The following is a 17387-nucleotide window of genomic DNA, read 5'->3' as shown; positions in this document are numbered from 1 at the left end:
GTTCCAGCTGCTTTGTTTCTGTGAGAGCTCTGTGTCTCTGTGCAAGCCACAAAGCCCAAGGTTCTCCCACCAATAGGGAAGAAGCCGTTACCTGGATAGTGCCGGGTACCTTCCAGGTCAGAGCAGGCCATAGGGCTGAAGGGATAGTAGGCAGGCCAAAGCAGGCTGTAGGTGGGGTTCAAGAGGAGGACACTATATGGTTGCTTGGGAAACGGTTGTGTAATCTTTTCGCAATGCTCCATTTTTTCCTGCAGCTGAGCTTTTGGGAAGTAGGGATGGTGAAATGGGAAAGAAGGCATAAATGTGAATGAAGTGGCATTTGATGTGGCATTTGGTGTGGCATTTGGTGCTACAAAAGTGCATAATTAGAAGGTGGCAAGGGGACAGCAGCACAGGTGTGCCCCCAGCCAGCACTTCTGCCATAGATAAGAGATTGTCTCCAACTTTCCCTTTTACATCATCTCACTTATTTGCTGACACATTCCAGCCAGGTTAGCCATTACTCTGACATTTCCACAGCAGGCCCTACTCAGCGAAAATGAGGCAGAGGAGGCAGTGGGATTTCGGCTGAGTTATGTGGCTCAGTACCTCCTTGCCCAGGACTACAGGCAAACAGTCCTGATTATTACATGCTGCTGCTCTAATTGAAAAGTATCTTTCTGAAAGTCAGGCTGATGTGTGACAGCAAACATTGGGACACTTCAGGCTGGGTGGGAGGAGAGCAGAGTAGAGGAGCAACTTACAGAGAGCCTGGTCCAAGGCAAGGTGGCAGTGCCCTTGCCCCCGCTCTGCTCACTGTCCAAGATGGAAGGATTGGTGGCTGGGGCTCCAGCAGACATAGCAAGGAAGACAATAACGTCACAGCAGCCAAGGGGACGCACCAGAGAAGTTAGTATCAAAACTGTTTTAATAGGACAATAATAAGTGCATGGGATACAGAGGGGAGGCAGAAAGGGTAATTCCACAGAAACGGGTCTTTGGTCTTGTGTTATGGTCTGGGAGGCAGAGGGCAGAGGGGAGCTCATCCTGACAGCCCAGGTCCCCACCCTGGAAGGTGCAAGGGAGAACAAGGCTGATCTTGCTGGGCTCCAGTGGACAGACCTGGGCATTTCTTGAAGCTGCTGCCTGACACTGGTTTGCTGCTGGTGGCTGGCATGAGGCAGCTCCTTGGAGAGGCGGGGGAACATAGGCTTGCCCTTAACCTTGGTGGCCTAGCTGCAAGTGGCACTTCCATATGCAGTATGTGCACACCCTGGAGCTCCTTATCCTGCTCTGAAGAGCTTCCTGGCAAAAACAGCTGGGTGGCAGGTGAGCTGCATGGGAGCAGAGTCCTGCAGCCATGGCCCAGCATCTCCTCCCACTGCACACCCCCTCCTGTGCCACAGAACAAGGGGGGTCCTGTGAGGGTCCCTCCGGTGACCTCCGCCCCCGAGCATGTTGGCTGCACACCATGGCACAAAGGCACTTCTATGAGGGCCAGTTTGCACATGCCCAGCATGGGGGGCAGCTCATTCCAGAGTGGCTGTGTCACCCAGGGCCACTTGGAGAGGGACATTAGCCATAGTCCACATTACCCTTGGGAAGGGGTGCGCTGCAAAGAGGGGTGTGTGGGGGAATGGGGAGGGGGACAAGGATGGAGGCACAAACTGTGCCACCACGATGAGGCTGGTGGCACAAACTGAGTGGCTGCAGAGGAGTCTCCTTGTTCTGAGGCAGGGGGAAAAGAAGGGATTTTTAGGGCTTGAACTGCAGAATTTGGTGACCTGGCAACCTGCCTTTGCCACCAGTCAGCCAAGAAGTTTCTCCCCTCTCAGTTGCTGAGAGGAATGGGGGTCAAGAAGGAAGCTGTCCTAAGTGATGCCCACCAGCAGGAGGCAAGTGGAAAGATTCCTGATTATTTCTGTGCATGCTCTCACCTCCTGAACACGGAGCACACAGCTTTTTGGGGGGGTAGGGGAAGAGAGAAAGCTCAGCTCTGTGGAGCTTGCCTGCCCCTTGGCACTCCAGCTGACCTTCCTGTGTTGATTGATGTGCTATACTGAAGGGTCTTGCACCAGCTGAAGCTAGGGACACCCCATCCCTTACATGCCTGAGCTATCAGAGGGAATATCTCTGGGGAGGCATGCATGCCCTTGCAGAGGATGGTCAGTGGAAGGATGGAGTATGTCCCCAGATATGCTAGTGGAGCTAGGATGGGGGTTGAGAGAGAGGTGCTGGGGAGAGTGGGATGGGGTAGGAAGGATTCGGGGTTCCTTTGGCACATGGGAATGTTCCTTTGATGTCTAATGACCGTGAGGCCGGAGAAGGGGTGCTATGCCTGGCTCTGTGGTGCCCACTGGCCCTCTGCAGCAGCCTGGCCCAGCCCCAGGGACCCTCCCAGGAAATGGGCTCTCCTCCTGCCCTCCCCAGCCTGCCCAGTGCCCCCACTTGGCAAGGAGGTGACCCACTGGATCTGCTGGTGACACTGGCACCAGCAGATGGAGCACAGGGAGGAGGGCAAAGACCCTGGCACCAGTGTCTCTGCTGGGGCCTGTGATGGGAGGAATGGCTGTTCACACCTTGACTTCATCGTCCTCTTCCTCCTCCTCATCGGCATACTCGAAGGAATTGCTGCAGTCCCCTTGGGCACCACTGTAGCTTTCCTGTAGGCTGGAGAGTTTGGTCTCCTCCTCCTCTCCTTGGTTCCAGCTGGCTTCAGGGGACTGGCTCTCCCTTGTCACTTGTGACCCCCACAAGCTGCTACTGGGGCTCTCCCACAGGGTCTCTGTCTGGGCCTGCCGGGGACCTTCGCCCTTCTCTGAGCTCCGTGGGGTGCTGGTTCCACCGTAATGGCGGGCCAGGACCTGGGCTGCTCGGTCAAATTCTCCAGCCTCAATGGTGCAGTCATTCCAGTGGCCCTGCCATGGGGACCCTCTGGGCACTGCCGCTGGCCCTGATGCCCAGACAGAGTTTGGCCCAGCGCCTTCGATGGCATGTGCCCCTCCATTGGCGTGGACTGGCTGACCTGGCAGTGAGCTGACCCCTGGCAGGTTGCTCTGCCTGGAGTGGTCCCAGAAGCTGGATGCTGCCTTGTCCTCTTCCTGGGATGCACGCACTGCTGGAGGGACCCTGTCCTTGGTCCCCTCTTCACACAGGAGGTGTGGGCCATCCTCCCCCACCTCGTTCCCATTGGTTTCAGAGAAGCTCATCACCTGGAGGAGCTCGCTCATCAGGGAGGGCCCCAGGTCCAGGCGGAAGGACAGCAGGGAGTCGGAGCGATCCAGCTCATCTTCCCCAGGATGGGTGCTCTCTTCGGCTTTTTCCAAGTGAGGGACACGAGGGATGGTACAAAATCCGGACTCCAGCCCTGTAAGGCAGAAGGTATGGCTGGTGAGGCAAGGGAGGGAGCCTGATTTCCTTCTGCAGGGGATAAGGAACACTGCTGCCAAAGTGGCTCAGGTCATGCTCCTGTCAGTGGCACTGGCCTCTGAAGGACAGGTCAGTGTCTCTGTGGACATTTCCAAGGCCCAGAGTTACAGCAGAGGGTCTCCAGGTGGGCTCTGGGCTTGGTAAGATGGCAGTGGGGGCTGAGCCAGGCAGGTGAGACCAGGAGATGGCAGCATTGCTTCAGCCTGCCTTTTCCTCTGAGCCTGGCCACCTCCCCTAGCAGCTGCAGGCATCCCAGATCCAATCCCCACCCTGAGACCTTCTGCTCCCGACCTCCCTCCCTGGGGAAAAGTTGAGCACAGCCCAGTGCTGTGAGGCTGGAGAGGAGCCACACAGATGTCCTGTTCTGTCCTTCCCCTAACCCTTCCCCAAAGGGCACCCTAGCTGGCAGGGAGGGATGTAGACACGATGGAGAAGGGTAGATGGAATTCCTAAGGAGCAGCACATGGAGATGTAGAGGTTGGCACAGCTAGGGACAGGGTTAGAACATCTGTGTGGAGGTAGGGAAGGCCATGCTGTAGATCCCCTTGACCTCACAACCTTGGAGTGGGAATTGCTCCACTGTTCCAGCACCTTTTTGGCTTCCTCAGGGAGGCTGCTCAAGTGAAAGGTGTAGGGCTGAGGGTAGGTGGGGGGTGTTCCCTTACAGCTGCTCCACACAGGCTGCCAGCTGTGTGGGGCTACAGGAGAGGAGGAGAAACAGAGAAACCATCCCTGCCCCACTTTGAGGGACCCCCTGGAAGGAGAGGAGACCCTCCTAGGGCAGGAGCAAGGACCATGGGGTTCAGAGCAAGGTTAAGGATGATCTCCTTGGAGGATTGTCATGACTGGGCAGTCTTAGATATCCCATCTCTCCTTAAAACCCTAAGGCCCTCATCGAGGAGGAAAGTGAGGCATGGAGCAATGGGGGAAGGACTCCAGAGGATACTCAGTACTTGGGCACCAGCCTCTGCCTCGCGCTTCACTCACCGTAGGCCTGGTGTGTTTTGGAGAAGCTGTTGGAGGCACTTTTGAAGGAGAACTTGCTGGCCAAGCCGCGGCTGCCACTGTTTCCATCATACATCCCCTCATTGAGCTGTGGCAGTGAGATGGCATTCTTGATGATGGGTGAGATGGCTGGGGGGGTGGGCGAGGCCTCCACCTGGCCCCCACTGCCCCGTCTCTTCAGCGGTGTCCGGCGGACGTGCCGCAGCGTCCGGGTGAAGAAGTTGTTGGGTTTGGCCGTGTCAGCCCCGCCGTGGTTGCTAAGGAAAGAGGTGTCCCCGAAGACATCTCCGCCGCGCCCCACGTGCATGGTGTGCCGGAAGTCGCCCAGCGGTGGGCTGATCATGTCCGGCGTCAGCTCCGACTTCAGCCGCCGCTTGCCATGGGAGCCTGACACCCAGCTGAGCACTGGCAGCTTCCCCAGGCTCATGTTGCACCCTTCACCCTGCCTTTGAAAAAGCTCCAAAATTCAGCTCTCACCAGGCTTCTGGCACTGGGGTGGTCTGTCACATCCCCAGCCTCCCCATTGCTTCTGCTCCGATACTCTCGGGATAACAGTTCATGTCACTTTGGCTTTCGGCAGGTTTCCTGCTTCCCTGCGCTACGTCGCGCTCATGAAATCACCCTCAGAGGGTACGTCCTCAGTGGTGAGGACAGTGGTGGCACAGAGATATCCCCAGGGGGTGTCTGGGTCAGCCCCCGTTCTGTGGAGGTCACTGGAAGCTATGTCTGGTTGTGGACTTAATCCACTGTCTTCTACTGCCGCTGGGTGAGTAGCAGCCAGTCACGGATGGGGCAGCAAGCAATGAAGAGAGCTTTGGGTGGACTGGCAGGGCAAGACCATTGGCCACCTAAACAAGGCAAGAGGAACAGTGAAGCCCTTGGACAGGATTTTCCCAATCCCATTGGCTGTATCCACAGAACTGCCTGAGGAGGTTAAAAGGCAACACATAAGGCAGCAGAGAGGTTGTTATTGGCTGCTCCCTTGCCTTGCCCTTCTCTTGGGGAGGAAGAAAAAGGCTTTCCTCCAAAAACCTGTGCTCTCCCTCACCTTGCTGACCTACCTCAGTATGACTTAGTTTCCTCTCTGCAAAGCAGCTTTGCTAGACCCACGCCACAACACAGGCTGAGGATTTCCCTCTGAGGCAGAACCTCCTCCCAGAGCAGTGCCCTGCTTGGCTGCCCCAGCTCCTGGGGCGAGAAACCTCTCCCTCCTTTTTGCTATTCAGATGAACCCTTAAAGAGAGGGTGAGGCCTGGGCCCCATGTGCTTCTCAGGAGGAGTGGTGGGAAGCAAAAATGCAATATTTGTATATTGCTTTGTTTGTCCTGCAGTGGCTGGGTCCTTGGGTGCTGGGCAGACATGTTTGAGAAGCAGGGAGTCAGCAGCTTGGGGAGGGCAGCTGCTTTGCAGACAGGGGAAACTGAGGCACAGCAAGGGAGGTGATTGCCTGAGGCTGGAGGAGAAGGTGGGGTGGGTCCCTGCACTCAGGCAGATCCCAGAGGTACTGAGGGACAGGCAGGAAGCAGCAGCTGGATGCACAGCAGGGTGATGACCTCCCCAGTCAGTGGGGAGGACTCTCAGATCGGCAGATTCCCTGTTGGTGTGCATAGCAAGTGGGAGAGGGTGGGTTGGGGAAAGGAGAGGATTCGGTTGTGGGGCATCTCAGAGTGTCAGTGGCCTGGGTAGCCAGCTGGGACATATCCTTCCCTGGGCTCAGTTCTGTGGTTGGGGTGTGAGGACAGAGCTGAGTCCCTCCAGCAGGGCTGGCTGTGGAAGACAGGATGCCAAGAGGTGACGCAGGAGCCTCACATCTCTTGATCTCCATGTGGAGGGACCCCCACTGCTGCACGGCTTCCCCTGCCATGTCCCCTGCCTCTCCTGCTTGTCCGTGCATTGCCTTGGAGCAGTCAGTGCCAGGATGGCAAAGGCTCTGTTGAAGGGGAGTCCTGCACATGAAATTACTTTCCTGGCTGGCTAGAGACATTTTTGCTTTGCCCTGGCCTTGTTTGCTCACCCGGGGCCCCTCTTATCTGCTAGGGGTTAATGACTGAGGAAGGGAAAACAAACCTCCCCCAGCAGCACCCAGCACCATTGGCTGCCTCCTTAGGGTGGCAGTGGCCTCCTGGGGTGGCAGTGGCTGGTGGAGCACGGACAGAATGGTGGCAGGTTGCGTTCCTGCTGGCCCCCAGCTTGCTGGCTCATGCAGCTCATGTCTTCCTCCTGCCCACAGAGGCCATGCAGTGCTGCCTTGCAGCCAGGACAAACCAGGCATGTGGCAGATTTGGGGTGAGGGGACAGCTGGGGAGCTATTTCCTTTCTCTGGCAGAAGCCCACCCATAGCTACTGGGTCAGGGCTCTCCTGGAGTGGAAAGAAAACTACTAGGGTGGTCCCTGCAGCACAACTGGGGTCTTGGGACCACAGGGAGAGAGATGCAACCATATTTTTGAGTTGTCCCCAGGATCTCCCAGGAACGCAAGTGACCTTGGGAGAAGGGATTAGGTGAGCTACAGCACTCAAGTTTTCCCTTTCCTCGGCACATTGGAGGCCCTGAGAAACCTGAGGTGGGGACTGTCCCCTTTAGCATGTGCTGCACCAGCCAGGGCTACTCTAAGGGGGGACCCTCCTACCCCACCCCAGGTCCCTCACATAACACATCTGCCCTGCACACCCCTATGGGAGACATCACCCCTTGGGATGGGGTGGGGAGGCAAGGAAAAGGGGGTATGTGGGAGGAGAGCATCCCCTTGTTCCCTATCTGGACAACTACTGAGTTGAGGGAGTGGGGTGGAGGAACGTGCTTCTTCTTTGTTTCTTGGTCACCATAGGGAAGCAAGCCAGCAACTCCTGGCCCCTGGCTCTCCTTGCCTGCTTGGCAGTCAGCAAGCACTGGGAAGAGGAGGGAGAGTGTGAAGCAGCTGGTGCCCAACCCTACCTGGATGGCAGGTTTCTGGCAGGCCTGTTGGGCTTTTCCTCCTTCCAATCTCCCCCTTTCATTTCTTTCCTTCTGCCCCTGGTGTGGCTCCCTGACCCTTTGAGCCCTGCCCTTCACCCGAACAGACTCCTCCACGCCAGGGAAACTTGTGATTCTGTGGGCAAAGGGTGACCTGTCTGCTGTCCTTTCCTCCACTGGGCAAAGGGACCCCTTTGCCTGGCCATCTCTCTGTCCGGGTGCCACCATTTCCATCTGGCAGCTCTCCGTGTTCGCCAGTTCGTGGCACAGCAAGCCCACCACCACCTCCCCTTCCCTGGCATACTCTATCTGGCTCCCTTCTTGCCTCCTCTGGGAAGCCCCCTGCCTTCAAAGACCCACTGCCAGAACCTCCTCCTCTTCCTCCCAGCCTGGCCTCCCGCATTTCCCCCGAGTTCAGCTGGTTACCACTGGTTTTCCACTAGCTGGGAATGGCCAGAGCTGTTCTGCTTTGCTGGGAAGAGCGGAAACCAGAAAGGGGGGGAAAAATAATCCAGATGTCTAGTTGGATAGAGCTGCTGAAAGCAGCCTCTTCCCTCCCCCAAAGGGGACATACTGCAAAAGAGAGTGAGAAATTTGGGGTGGTCTCAACAGCAGGAAGAGCGAGTGGAAATTGCTGTGGGTGGCCAGGAAGGCTTTCCCAGTCTTCCTGAGTGATGAAAAACCTCCCTTTCCCCGAAGGGAGGGAGGCAGAGTTCCCCTATTGGGTGACTGCTTTGGGATGACGAAAGGCAGCAGGGACAGACTTTTGGGGAAGGGGAAAAGAGGCTTGGCTGGCTGGGTTTGGCCTCTTTCAGCTTTCCTGGAGCAGTGCCGGGGAGTAGGCAGACGCCTAAATCTGACTCCTGTGCTGCTGGCAGCTATATATATACATAGTGATATCTCTGTATAACAAGGATATTTTTTCAAGCAGACATGCTGAGACATAGAGGGAGGCCGGAGCTATGATGTGGGCAGTTTCTAAATATCCCTTCCCTGCCCACTTGTGAAAAAGTGCTCCCCTTCTTCCTCCATACCCCTAAAACTGAGTTGCCGAGAGCCTGTGGGGCTTTGAGGGGTATCCAGAGCAAGGTCTGGGAGACAGGCGTCCTCCTGCCTTCCCCCTTCCGTGGGACCCTCTTCTCACTCCCCTTCCTTCCCGCCTCTCCCCCGTCCTGTGTCCCCTCTTCTCCAGTTTCCTGTTGCATTCCTGCCTTCTGCTCCCTTTCTTTTTTGCCATCCTTCCTTCCAGTTTCTATCGCCTTGCCCGCTTCTCCCCTCTCTGAGCACCCTCTCCACCCTTGTCCTTCTCCCAACACACCTCTGCCCCCAGCTCTACAACCTGATGAATCAAAACTTTCAGGATTTACCTCTTTCGAACCAGGGTTATTTTTTCCCCGTCCTCCGGACGAAAAGTTGCGAGACACTCTCCGCAGGCCCCTGTAAGTTGTTCCAAGGGTTACTGGTTCTGTGTTCCGGAACGGAGTGGGAGAGAAAGGGAAGGTATCGCCCCCTCCTTTTCCCACGGCTGTCCCCCCCAGGCTGGCTCTCCCAGGCTGACGCCCTGATGCCACGGGAGAGAGGGAGCAAAGCCGGCGGGGAGGGGACGTGGGAAGGAGGAGGGCGGGCTACAGCACTGCTGAGCCAATCCTCGACTCGGCACGGAGACCAGAGAAAATGAGATTTATTCCAACTATCCAGGACAGAAAACTTCAGGAACTTCACTGCCGCTCCCCTCCTCCTCCCCGCTTCCCCAGTGCCATTTCCCGTCTGCCGGCATTGGCTGCCTCCCACTCCCGGGAGCCTGCTTCAGTGGGTTTGGGAGAAGGGGGAAGGCCAGGTTGCTATTTAACCTGGTTAGAGGAGCCTGGCTGCAGGGCAAAGAAAAGGGTTTTGAACCCTCTGTGTGTGTGTGACCCCTCGGGTATCACATAGGGTCCCCATATGCCGCATTGGATGGGAAGTTCCCGGAGGTGTAGCGCTGCCAGTCAGGACAGGGGTCTGCGGGTGGGTGGTCACACCAGGACCTGTGGGTAGCATTGGATAGGGCATTAGCAGGATGACAGCCTTCCTGAGGGCCACGTGGGCCAGGCTGGCCTTTGTTACAGGGTCAGGACGAGTGTCACGGCATCAGAACAAGTGTCATACCAGCGACAGTGTGCCAGGCCAGAGTGAGGGGGTGGCAGCAGATAAATGCAAGGAGCTGCTCTGTGCTGGCACCAGGGAGAGCTTCTGCCCACACATGGGACACCACATCCCCCTGACATCGTGTGTTATCCCTTGATGGTCACAGGACAGAAGATTCTATCAGTGCCAATGAGGGGGAACCTGCTGGTGGGTGTAGCATCATCAGTGCCATTGGTGACCCTCACAGCCTTCAGGCTTGGCTTCGTGGCTCTGCTGGGGACCACCTGGCCACGCACAAGCACCTATTCAGGTCCCTGTTGAGAAGAAGGGAGGTGTCTCTGCTGGTGAAGGCAAGACAAGGCTTGTTGGGGTTAAGTAGGGCTTGGCTGAAGGGATGACAAGATGTCTGCAGAGGAGATGTCAAAATGGAGCTTGGCTGTTCACTGGGCTTGGGTGGCTTATTCGGGGGTGCCCAGGCAGGGCACTTGATTGCTCAGAGGTCTACGTAGTAGTAGTAGTAGTAGTAGTAGTAGTAGTAGTAGTAGTAGCAGTAGTAGTAGTAGGGTGTGGCACTGTTCTCTGGCTTCTCTTCTGTGAGATGGAAGTTGGAGTTTCTGCCTTCTGTGGAAGTTTCCTCCGTTAGGAATTAAGGCTGTATATGCATGTTGGTGGTACTTTAAGTGGGTCTTGGAAGAAGATGGAAGCTTAACTCTGATGGGAGATGAGCACTGCCATCAGCAAGGAAATGAGGAGAAATCATGACATGCATCCTTCTGGCTTGTCAGAGGTATGGTAGGCATTCCTTCCCCTAGGTCCTGCTCAGTGAAAGCTAATGGGGTTGGTGGGAGAGGCAGGGAAAGACCCTTTCTTTGGGTCTCCTCCCTCTGCATGGCCTGCCAGAGCATTTCCCCCCACCCTGCCTGAAGGGTTCTCCCTCACCCCCATCCCTGTGCCCTGCAGCAGAGGCTGCGTCAGGAAGCAGAGCCTGGGTGATGTCAGCCACCTCTACTGGAGAATGCAGAACAAATCTTTTCCAGATGGGATGGGGGCCATGTTCTTCTTCTTGCAGGGCAGCCAGCTCTCCACTTCCTCCTTCTCCTTCTCCTACTCCAAGCATCTCTGTGAAGCCAGGATGGGCTTCATTTCCAGGAAAGCATCTGGAAATGCCTTCTCTTCAGCATCCTTCCCCAAACCTGTGATCTTGGGGCCATGCTAGCCAAGCTCTGGCTTTTGTACTTCTAGGTGCAGCCCTGAAGTGCTTTGGGGAACTCCAGGGTCAGGGTATGTGCCAGCTCTGGGTCTAGTACTCATCCTGGCCTCTGGCTGCTTGGTTACACCCCCTTCTTTCATATACAACAGCCTGGAAAGTCAATCCATACAAGCCTGCTTCTCAGCCTATTTATCCACCTCGGCTGATAAATGAGAGGTGGCTGCGAGGCTGGACAGTGCTGCAGAGTCACTGTACCACCCATGGGTGCCCTGGGCAGGAGCTTATGCTTGGACTCCTCCCAGCCCAGCTACCTCATTTACTTTCAGTCACCCCAACCTTTCATCCCATCTGTAACCCTGAGCCCCAGGCAGCAGTACCAGTCTCACCATTACAGAGAGCCCAGCCACTGGGCTTATCATGGAGCAGAAAAGTGGCCTGGCAGCTTTCCTAGATGAGGATTTGCTTTGACTACCACAACATCAAAGACATGGCTGTGCAAATTGCATCCCCTCATCTCTCCAGCATGCATCCCTTCAACACGGGATTGAGGTCTTATGGGTGACTGACTCAGTATGATGGGGAGGGAGAGAGATATGGGGGGGTCTGAGGTCTCTGCCGCACACTTCCTGGTGCTCAGTCCTTCATCCTATCTCACTTTGCAGTGCCTTCTGCTCACAGACCCAATGTCTGAAGGAGGCTGATACAGGACTCCCTCCAGTAAAGGAAAAATCCCCCTACTCCCTTTCCCCAGTGCCTGGGAGAAGCCAAGCGAAGGTAATGAGGGCATCCCAGATTGTGATAGGGTGCTCACCCCTGGGTTTATATTCCCTGCCATTTCAGTTTGCTGCCTTCCCACCTGCCCTCCTTCCCTGGGAAATTTCCAGAGATGGAGCTCCAAGAGGACAAAAGTGCTGGAAACTTCCTGAAGAATGAGGGCAGGCAGGGGCCTCGGTGGGAATGGGGTGCCTTGCTCAGTGCACAAGAAGCTGATATCCTGTTGCTGCCCAGGGTCTCTGGCCCAAATTTCCTCATTAACTGAAAATGCTGCTCATTTGCAAGTGACTTCCAGATGTTTTCATTCTTCTGTTGTGGAACGAGGGCACACACCACATGGTTATGGGGATTACTACCAGCAGTGGGTTGCTGGACAGAACCCTGCCGTGATGGGGATGGGGGTGCAGAGAGCTCCCTTGCCCCACCTGGCACGGCCTTAAGCAGCTCTCCCTCACCCTGGTGCTGTCAGGTCCCTCCTCCCTGCTCCCAGCCCACGGCCCTTGGTGCTGCCTCCAGTCCATGTCTTGCTGCCCTGGGGATGAGCTGAAGGCAAAGCTGGTTTTAGGGTGAGCAAGCCGGAGTGGTGGCAGGAGGCAGCACCCTGGGGCAAGGGATAGGTGTAAGCACCCAGCGTCTTGTCAAGGGCATCCCTGGTCTGATGCCAGCTCTGGCTTTGTAGGCACTGGATCCTTCATGCCATATAGTTTCTCCACAGGGGTGATTTCTTCTCTGGCTGAACACCCAGACATGTGCTTGGCCAGGCTCAACCCATTTTTGCACCTGTGCTGGGAGTCCCCCACACTGTGCCTGTTCCCTTTGAGACTACCAGAGAAACGATCTGGTTCTGGACTAGAACGATCTGGTTCCCAGAATCCTTGTGTTGCACTGGGGAAGGAAAGCAGGGGGATTGTGGTGAGCACCAGCAGGCAGCTAGCAGCATTGGGTTAGACCCATTCATGCAACAAGTGGGGTGGATAACCCTGTAAACATCCACTGCTAACTTCCCCCACCAACTCCTCCCCTCCCCAGGAGCAGTGGGAGGCCAAAGGAATGGGACTGACCAGGTCCTGCTTGTGGGATTTGCAAAGGGGGGGAGTGTGTACTTTTCCCCTGGGAGCAGGGCTGGGTACTCAAAGCCTCGGGTTTGCCAAAGTCCAGGAGGAGGTACGGGTGAGTTCCCAGGCTTGCTGGTGGGCTGCCTCCCTCCCTCTGCCCATCTCCTCCTATCCCAAATATTTTCATCTTTCCTCCTCCCCCCACACTCCCCAGCTTCCTCCTGGTATGCTAGTCCTGTCTGCTGGCCAGGGATATGGGGTACTGTAGGGCTGCTGGTGGTGTTGTGAGGCGTTGTGGAGTGTGAGGATGGAGGGACAGACCCCAGGACAAACCCTGATCTATGCTTTCCCTCCGAGTTTTACAGGGGCACAGAGAGGAGGGAAAAGGGGGGTTTGGGACATAGCTGGGAGGGGGAGGGAGGATGTTGCATAAACCAAAAGCAATCCAGGAACAGCTGCCTGTGGCCTGGGAACACTTCTGTGATTCCACGTACTAGGAAAGGAGATGTAAATATAAATATATATATTTATGTATGTAGACTACATCTCCCCAGAACAACCCTACACTTGATTCTCCAGTTCCTTTTCATAGGCCTTGTAAAAGTCACTGCAGTAGGGACTGGGAGGAGGGCTTAGATATAAATTTGGTGCTTGGAGAAGCAGCTCTCTCTGTGCAGGGGGATCTGTGAGTCTCTTTGCCCTTCCTCAAATATGTTCCCTTGGCAGGACAAGGAGGGGGAGCACATCTACAGGAGTTTAAAGCCCATGCAGGCTGGAGGGAGCTGGGATGGAGGTTATCAGGATGGGGGGAGAAAGGAGGAGATGGTGACAGTGGGAGGGATGCAGAGGGCCAGAAGGGGATGGGGGTGAGTGAGAAACTCTGGGCCTTTGGGAGGAAAGAGCCTTTTGGAAATGAACTGCATGAGGAGGTACAGAAAGGTGTTTTGGGGAAAGGAGGAGCTGGGAGATTTCAAGGGAAGGGAGTAGGTCCTCAGGGCTGGTGTGGCATGGGAGAGGGGACCATCAAGGAGTGGGAGATGCATCCGTAGAGCACAGGGGGAGTGGCACGCAGGGGTGAGGAAGGATACAGTGTACAGAGAGAGGATATGGGGATATAGGGAATGGGGATGAAGAGATAAGTTGGGAGTGGGAGACAGTGCTCGGGGAACCCATTCTGGTCAAAGGGAAGAGGTGAAAGCCAGGGGAGTTGTTGGACACAAGGCCCGGACAACTCTTTTATCCTAATGATTTTGGCTGCCATACCGCCCATGTATTTTTGGACCATGGAAGGAAGGGGGTGGGGATTCAGAAGCAGCTAAAAATAGGGGTGTCCCTGCCCATTCCCCCAAGGCAGGCATCTGTCTGCCTGCCTGTGGGGTTGCTGCAGGATCTGGAGGAGGAGAGCAAATCCAGCCTCCTCCCCATGGTGTCTGGCTCTGCTTTTGTTTGTCTCACAGCCCTACAGGGACAGGAAGAGGCTGCAGGGCTGGGGAACAATGGCTCATTCTCTGGGAGTCTGCGCCTGCCGAGGAGCGATAGGGGACACGGGATGGTGGCCAGAAGGCACAACCTCCTAGCTCTACTTCTGCGGGAGTTCAGCCCCTAGGAGATGATGGACTCCACCGGTGGGATGCAGGGAGACCTTCCCCAGCCCACCTCTCTTCCCCAAGTTCCTGTGCTTGGGTGCAGAGGGGATGAGGGGCTGACATACAGTGGGTACACTTTATAGAGGAGACCAGGGAGGCAGTGCTGCCAACCTGAGAACACATTTCCAGCCAGCACAGAGGAATGCACGTCAGCCTCTCTTGTGCCTCTGAAACCTGGAGTGTGGCTGGAGCTTGCACCCCACAGTGGGAATGTCCCCAGGTGGGCCTGGAAAGGTATTTATCTGGGAGCTGTACTGTGCCTGTGTCCCAGCTGTCACTGTGCTCCCCGAGGCAGTGCCAGTATTGGTGGAATCCCCCTCCATGCTCTGTGCTTCCTGCTGTCTGGGAGACTGCCAAGGGGCATGGATATGTGTGCATGGTGGGGGGTGATAAATCCTTTTATCCGACCTCTTTCTTCTCCAAGATCCTCCTTTTGAGGCAGTGTCTCTCCTGGATGTTAGATCTAACAGCATGGTGCTGGAAACTCTGCAGGGAGAGTCTCTCCCCATACTTCTCCAAACTTGCTAGGGATATGAGGAGGTAGTCCTAGCACCTGAGGTAGAGAAGAGGTTAGGACATATTTTGCAAAGATTGAGCAAGAAGGGGACAGAAGAATCTTCCTGTTTCCAGCCCCCTTTTTTCAAGGTCTTGGATACTTGGGGCTGAATGCTTGCCAGGGCTCCTCTTGTTTACTCAGCCGGGGAGCTGACACATCCAAGGTCTCTGCTGCCTCCACTTTCCCACATGCTGCTGGCCGGCACATTCCAGGGCAGAGTGGAGATCAGTGCAGAGGCATACCAGAGGTTTCTATTCGGGATGCCATCCCTCCTCCCTGCTCTCCCCAGGCATCCAGCACCTCTTGCCAGGTCGTGAAGAGCAGGCATCACATGTGGCCAGCATCCTGGGCCTTTAGAAGCCAGGGCTTGCCAGAGCCAAAGTGTGGATAGGGACCCCACAGAAAGAGATATGCCTCTTAAACTGAATGCCCTTGGCAAGGCTCTGTCCTTCTTCCTGGTTCCCTCTGCAGATCTCAGTGCTGTTACCTGCCATGACCCATGGGAGATGTGTGGAGGAATGCGGGATGCCTGTCTCAGTTTAGTCCTCCCTAGAGGGACCTGGGGGAAAGGGGTAACACCCTCCTAAGCAACAGTTCAGCTTTTTAATTTTAGGATGGGCACCTATTCCTGCAACTGGGTTTAGCTTGCTGAGGGTTAATAGCACTGGGCTCTGCAGCTGCACCCTTCTGCAGGCACCAGCTCGGCTCCCTCCTGGGCAGCAGCCCAGACCTAGTGTGGCTGCCTTTGGTTTTGGGAGAGAAGGCCACAAAGCTTTTAAAAATAAATGTCAGGATATAAAGAAGGGTTTGGAGAGCTGGCTGCAGGGCTGGGGCAGGAGCATGGCACTCGCCCTCTCATTTAGGCTGGACGCCTCTGTCCCAGCAATGCTCTCACCTCCACCAGGGTTGCTGGCATATTTGTGTCCTCCGACCTCGGGCTGCTGCAGGCAAAGGACGGCCATGACCTTTCCTTTCCCCCTGCATGCTGGCCCATAGAGGCCCCTTTACGCCCAGCCCCAGCGTCTGGAAGAAGGGGCCTCGTCTCCCTCCTCAGCTGCCACAGGAAATGCGGAGCCTGGAGGTCAGGGGCCAGCTGGCAGCTCCTCCCGAGGGGGCCAAGCAACCCAGCGCTGCGGCTCACATCGTGCAGGCGCCCGCCGCAGAGCAGGGGAGGGAGGCAAAGCCCTGGAAGGGGGAGGGAGAGGGCCAGGCTCTTCCTGTTTATGTGACTACCAGACCCCCGAGAAAGGGAAAGGACTTGGAAAGCTCATTGCTCTTGGGCGGGCTCCAGCAAGCGACTGTCTGTGACTCTTAGCGCAGGGATTGCATCTATGTGGCAGGGTGTGACTTCTTTGGAGGGGAAATGGTCATCCAGCTCCAGGGAGGGCTAGGATTGCATTTTGGGACTTTTTGAAGCTCTTTTCTAAGGGAGAGACTGTGATTAGCTTGCTGGGAAGTGAGGGACAGCTCCTGCTACATTCCTCCCATGGTTGTCTCTGGCTGATGCTGGTCTCTGTGGGATGGTCTAAAGGGCAAAGACCCACTCAGGCCAAGACAAGGAGGTAGCTGGGTATTTTGGCTTTGGGACAGAGGAATGAGGAGCACTGGGAATGCCCGGCATGGAGGAGTGTTTTGACGGGTGTACCTGTTCAGCCATGATGGCTGCAAAACAGATCCCACATAACCGCCAGAAAGGCTGGAGACCTCCCATGTTATCTAGGGTCACATCCTGCAGGACATCTGGTGTGGCTGTGGTGAGGCCTTAAGTTTTAGCTTTCATGTTTTTCAGATTCTGTGCTGCCTAGGTGTGTAGTTCTGAGCCTCATATTAAGTGCTAGTAAGCTCTCTTCACAGAGTAGGTGGACAAAACAAATCCTTTTCCTGCTGAAGACCAAGGACAATAGTTGCAAGTTTTCAGTCCCAAAAGCATAAACAACGGTGGACTGAGGAGAGAAAACAAGAAGGATAGGACTTCATAATCTGAAGCCGTAATTGGATAATTAAACCCCAATATGCAAATGGACCAAAACTTACAAAATTGTAAGACCTTGTGACTGGTTGTCCATTTGGTGACCATTCTAAGCTCACTTTGGATGTAGCCCTGGCCAGGCTCTTGTACTGCCCAAGGCGTATCCTCAAAAGCCTTTTAATAAATACCTACTTTATTCTCTTAGCTGTCTAGTCTCTGTTCCAGGTCAGCCTTCCCAAGGCATCAGTGGTGGTATGCAGAGGAGGAAATGAGATCCAAGATGCCATGCTCTTTTCTTCACCTCTGCCACCATACTGCTCTTGCTGAGGTCACATCTGTACCAAATTTGTCATATCTCAGCTTTGGTTTCTAGTCCTTGGCTCATACTGAGTGTGGGTTGAGGGGTGCTTGTGCCACCTCTGGTGGATGCCCTGGAGGATACACCATTAGGCAGCCCATTTGCAATCCTAGGAGTAAGCCCAGGCCTGGCTCAGTGCAGCAGCTGTAGGATAAGAATAGCTGGTGCAGTGTAGGTCATAGAATCACTGAATAATAAAAGTGTTTGGGTTGGAAGGGACCTTAAACTTCATCCAGTTCCAACCCCCTTGCCAAGGTCAGGGACAACTTCCACTAGACCAGCTTGCTGAGAGCTCCATCCAGCCTGGCCTTGAACACTTCCAGGGATGGAG

At 55.5% G+C, this 17387-nt stretch overlaps 1 protein-coding gene across 1 annotated transcript; it reads right to left on the bottom strand.

Annotated features, from left to right (window-relative positions):
- Nucleotides 1-889: 889 nt before the first annotated feature.
- CDC42EP1 (CDC42 effector protein 1) lies at nucleotides 890-9013 on the bottom strand. The gene is made up of 3 exons (XM_063395841.1): nucleotides 8732-9013; nucleotides 4396-5261; nucleotides 890-3346 (listed from the first exon to the last, which is right to left on the bottom strand). The coding sequence occupies exons 2-3, from the start codon at nucleotides 4838-4840 to the stop codon at nucleotides 2553-2555; spliced, it is 1239 nt and encodes a 412-aa protein (XP_063251911.1). The 5' UTR covers nucleotides 4841-5261; nucleotides 8732-9013; the 3' UTR covers nucleotides 890-2552.
- Between the last annotated feature and the right edge of the window lie 8374 nt (nucleotides 9014-17387).

The sequence above is a fragment of the Prinia subflava genome, chromosome 4, assembly GCF_021018805.1.
Source record: "Prinia subflava isolate CZ2003 ecotype Zambia chromosome 4, Cam_Psub_1.2, whole genome shotgun sequence".
Taxonomy (NCBI): Eukaryota; Metazoa; Chordata; class Aves; order Passeriformes; family Cisticolidae; genus Prinia; species Prinia subflava.
Note: the sequence above shows the minus strand (reverse complement) of the source record. Positions and strands in the feature narration are given on the sequence as shown.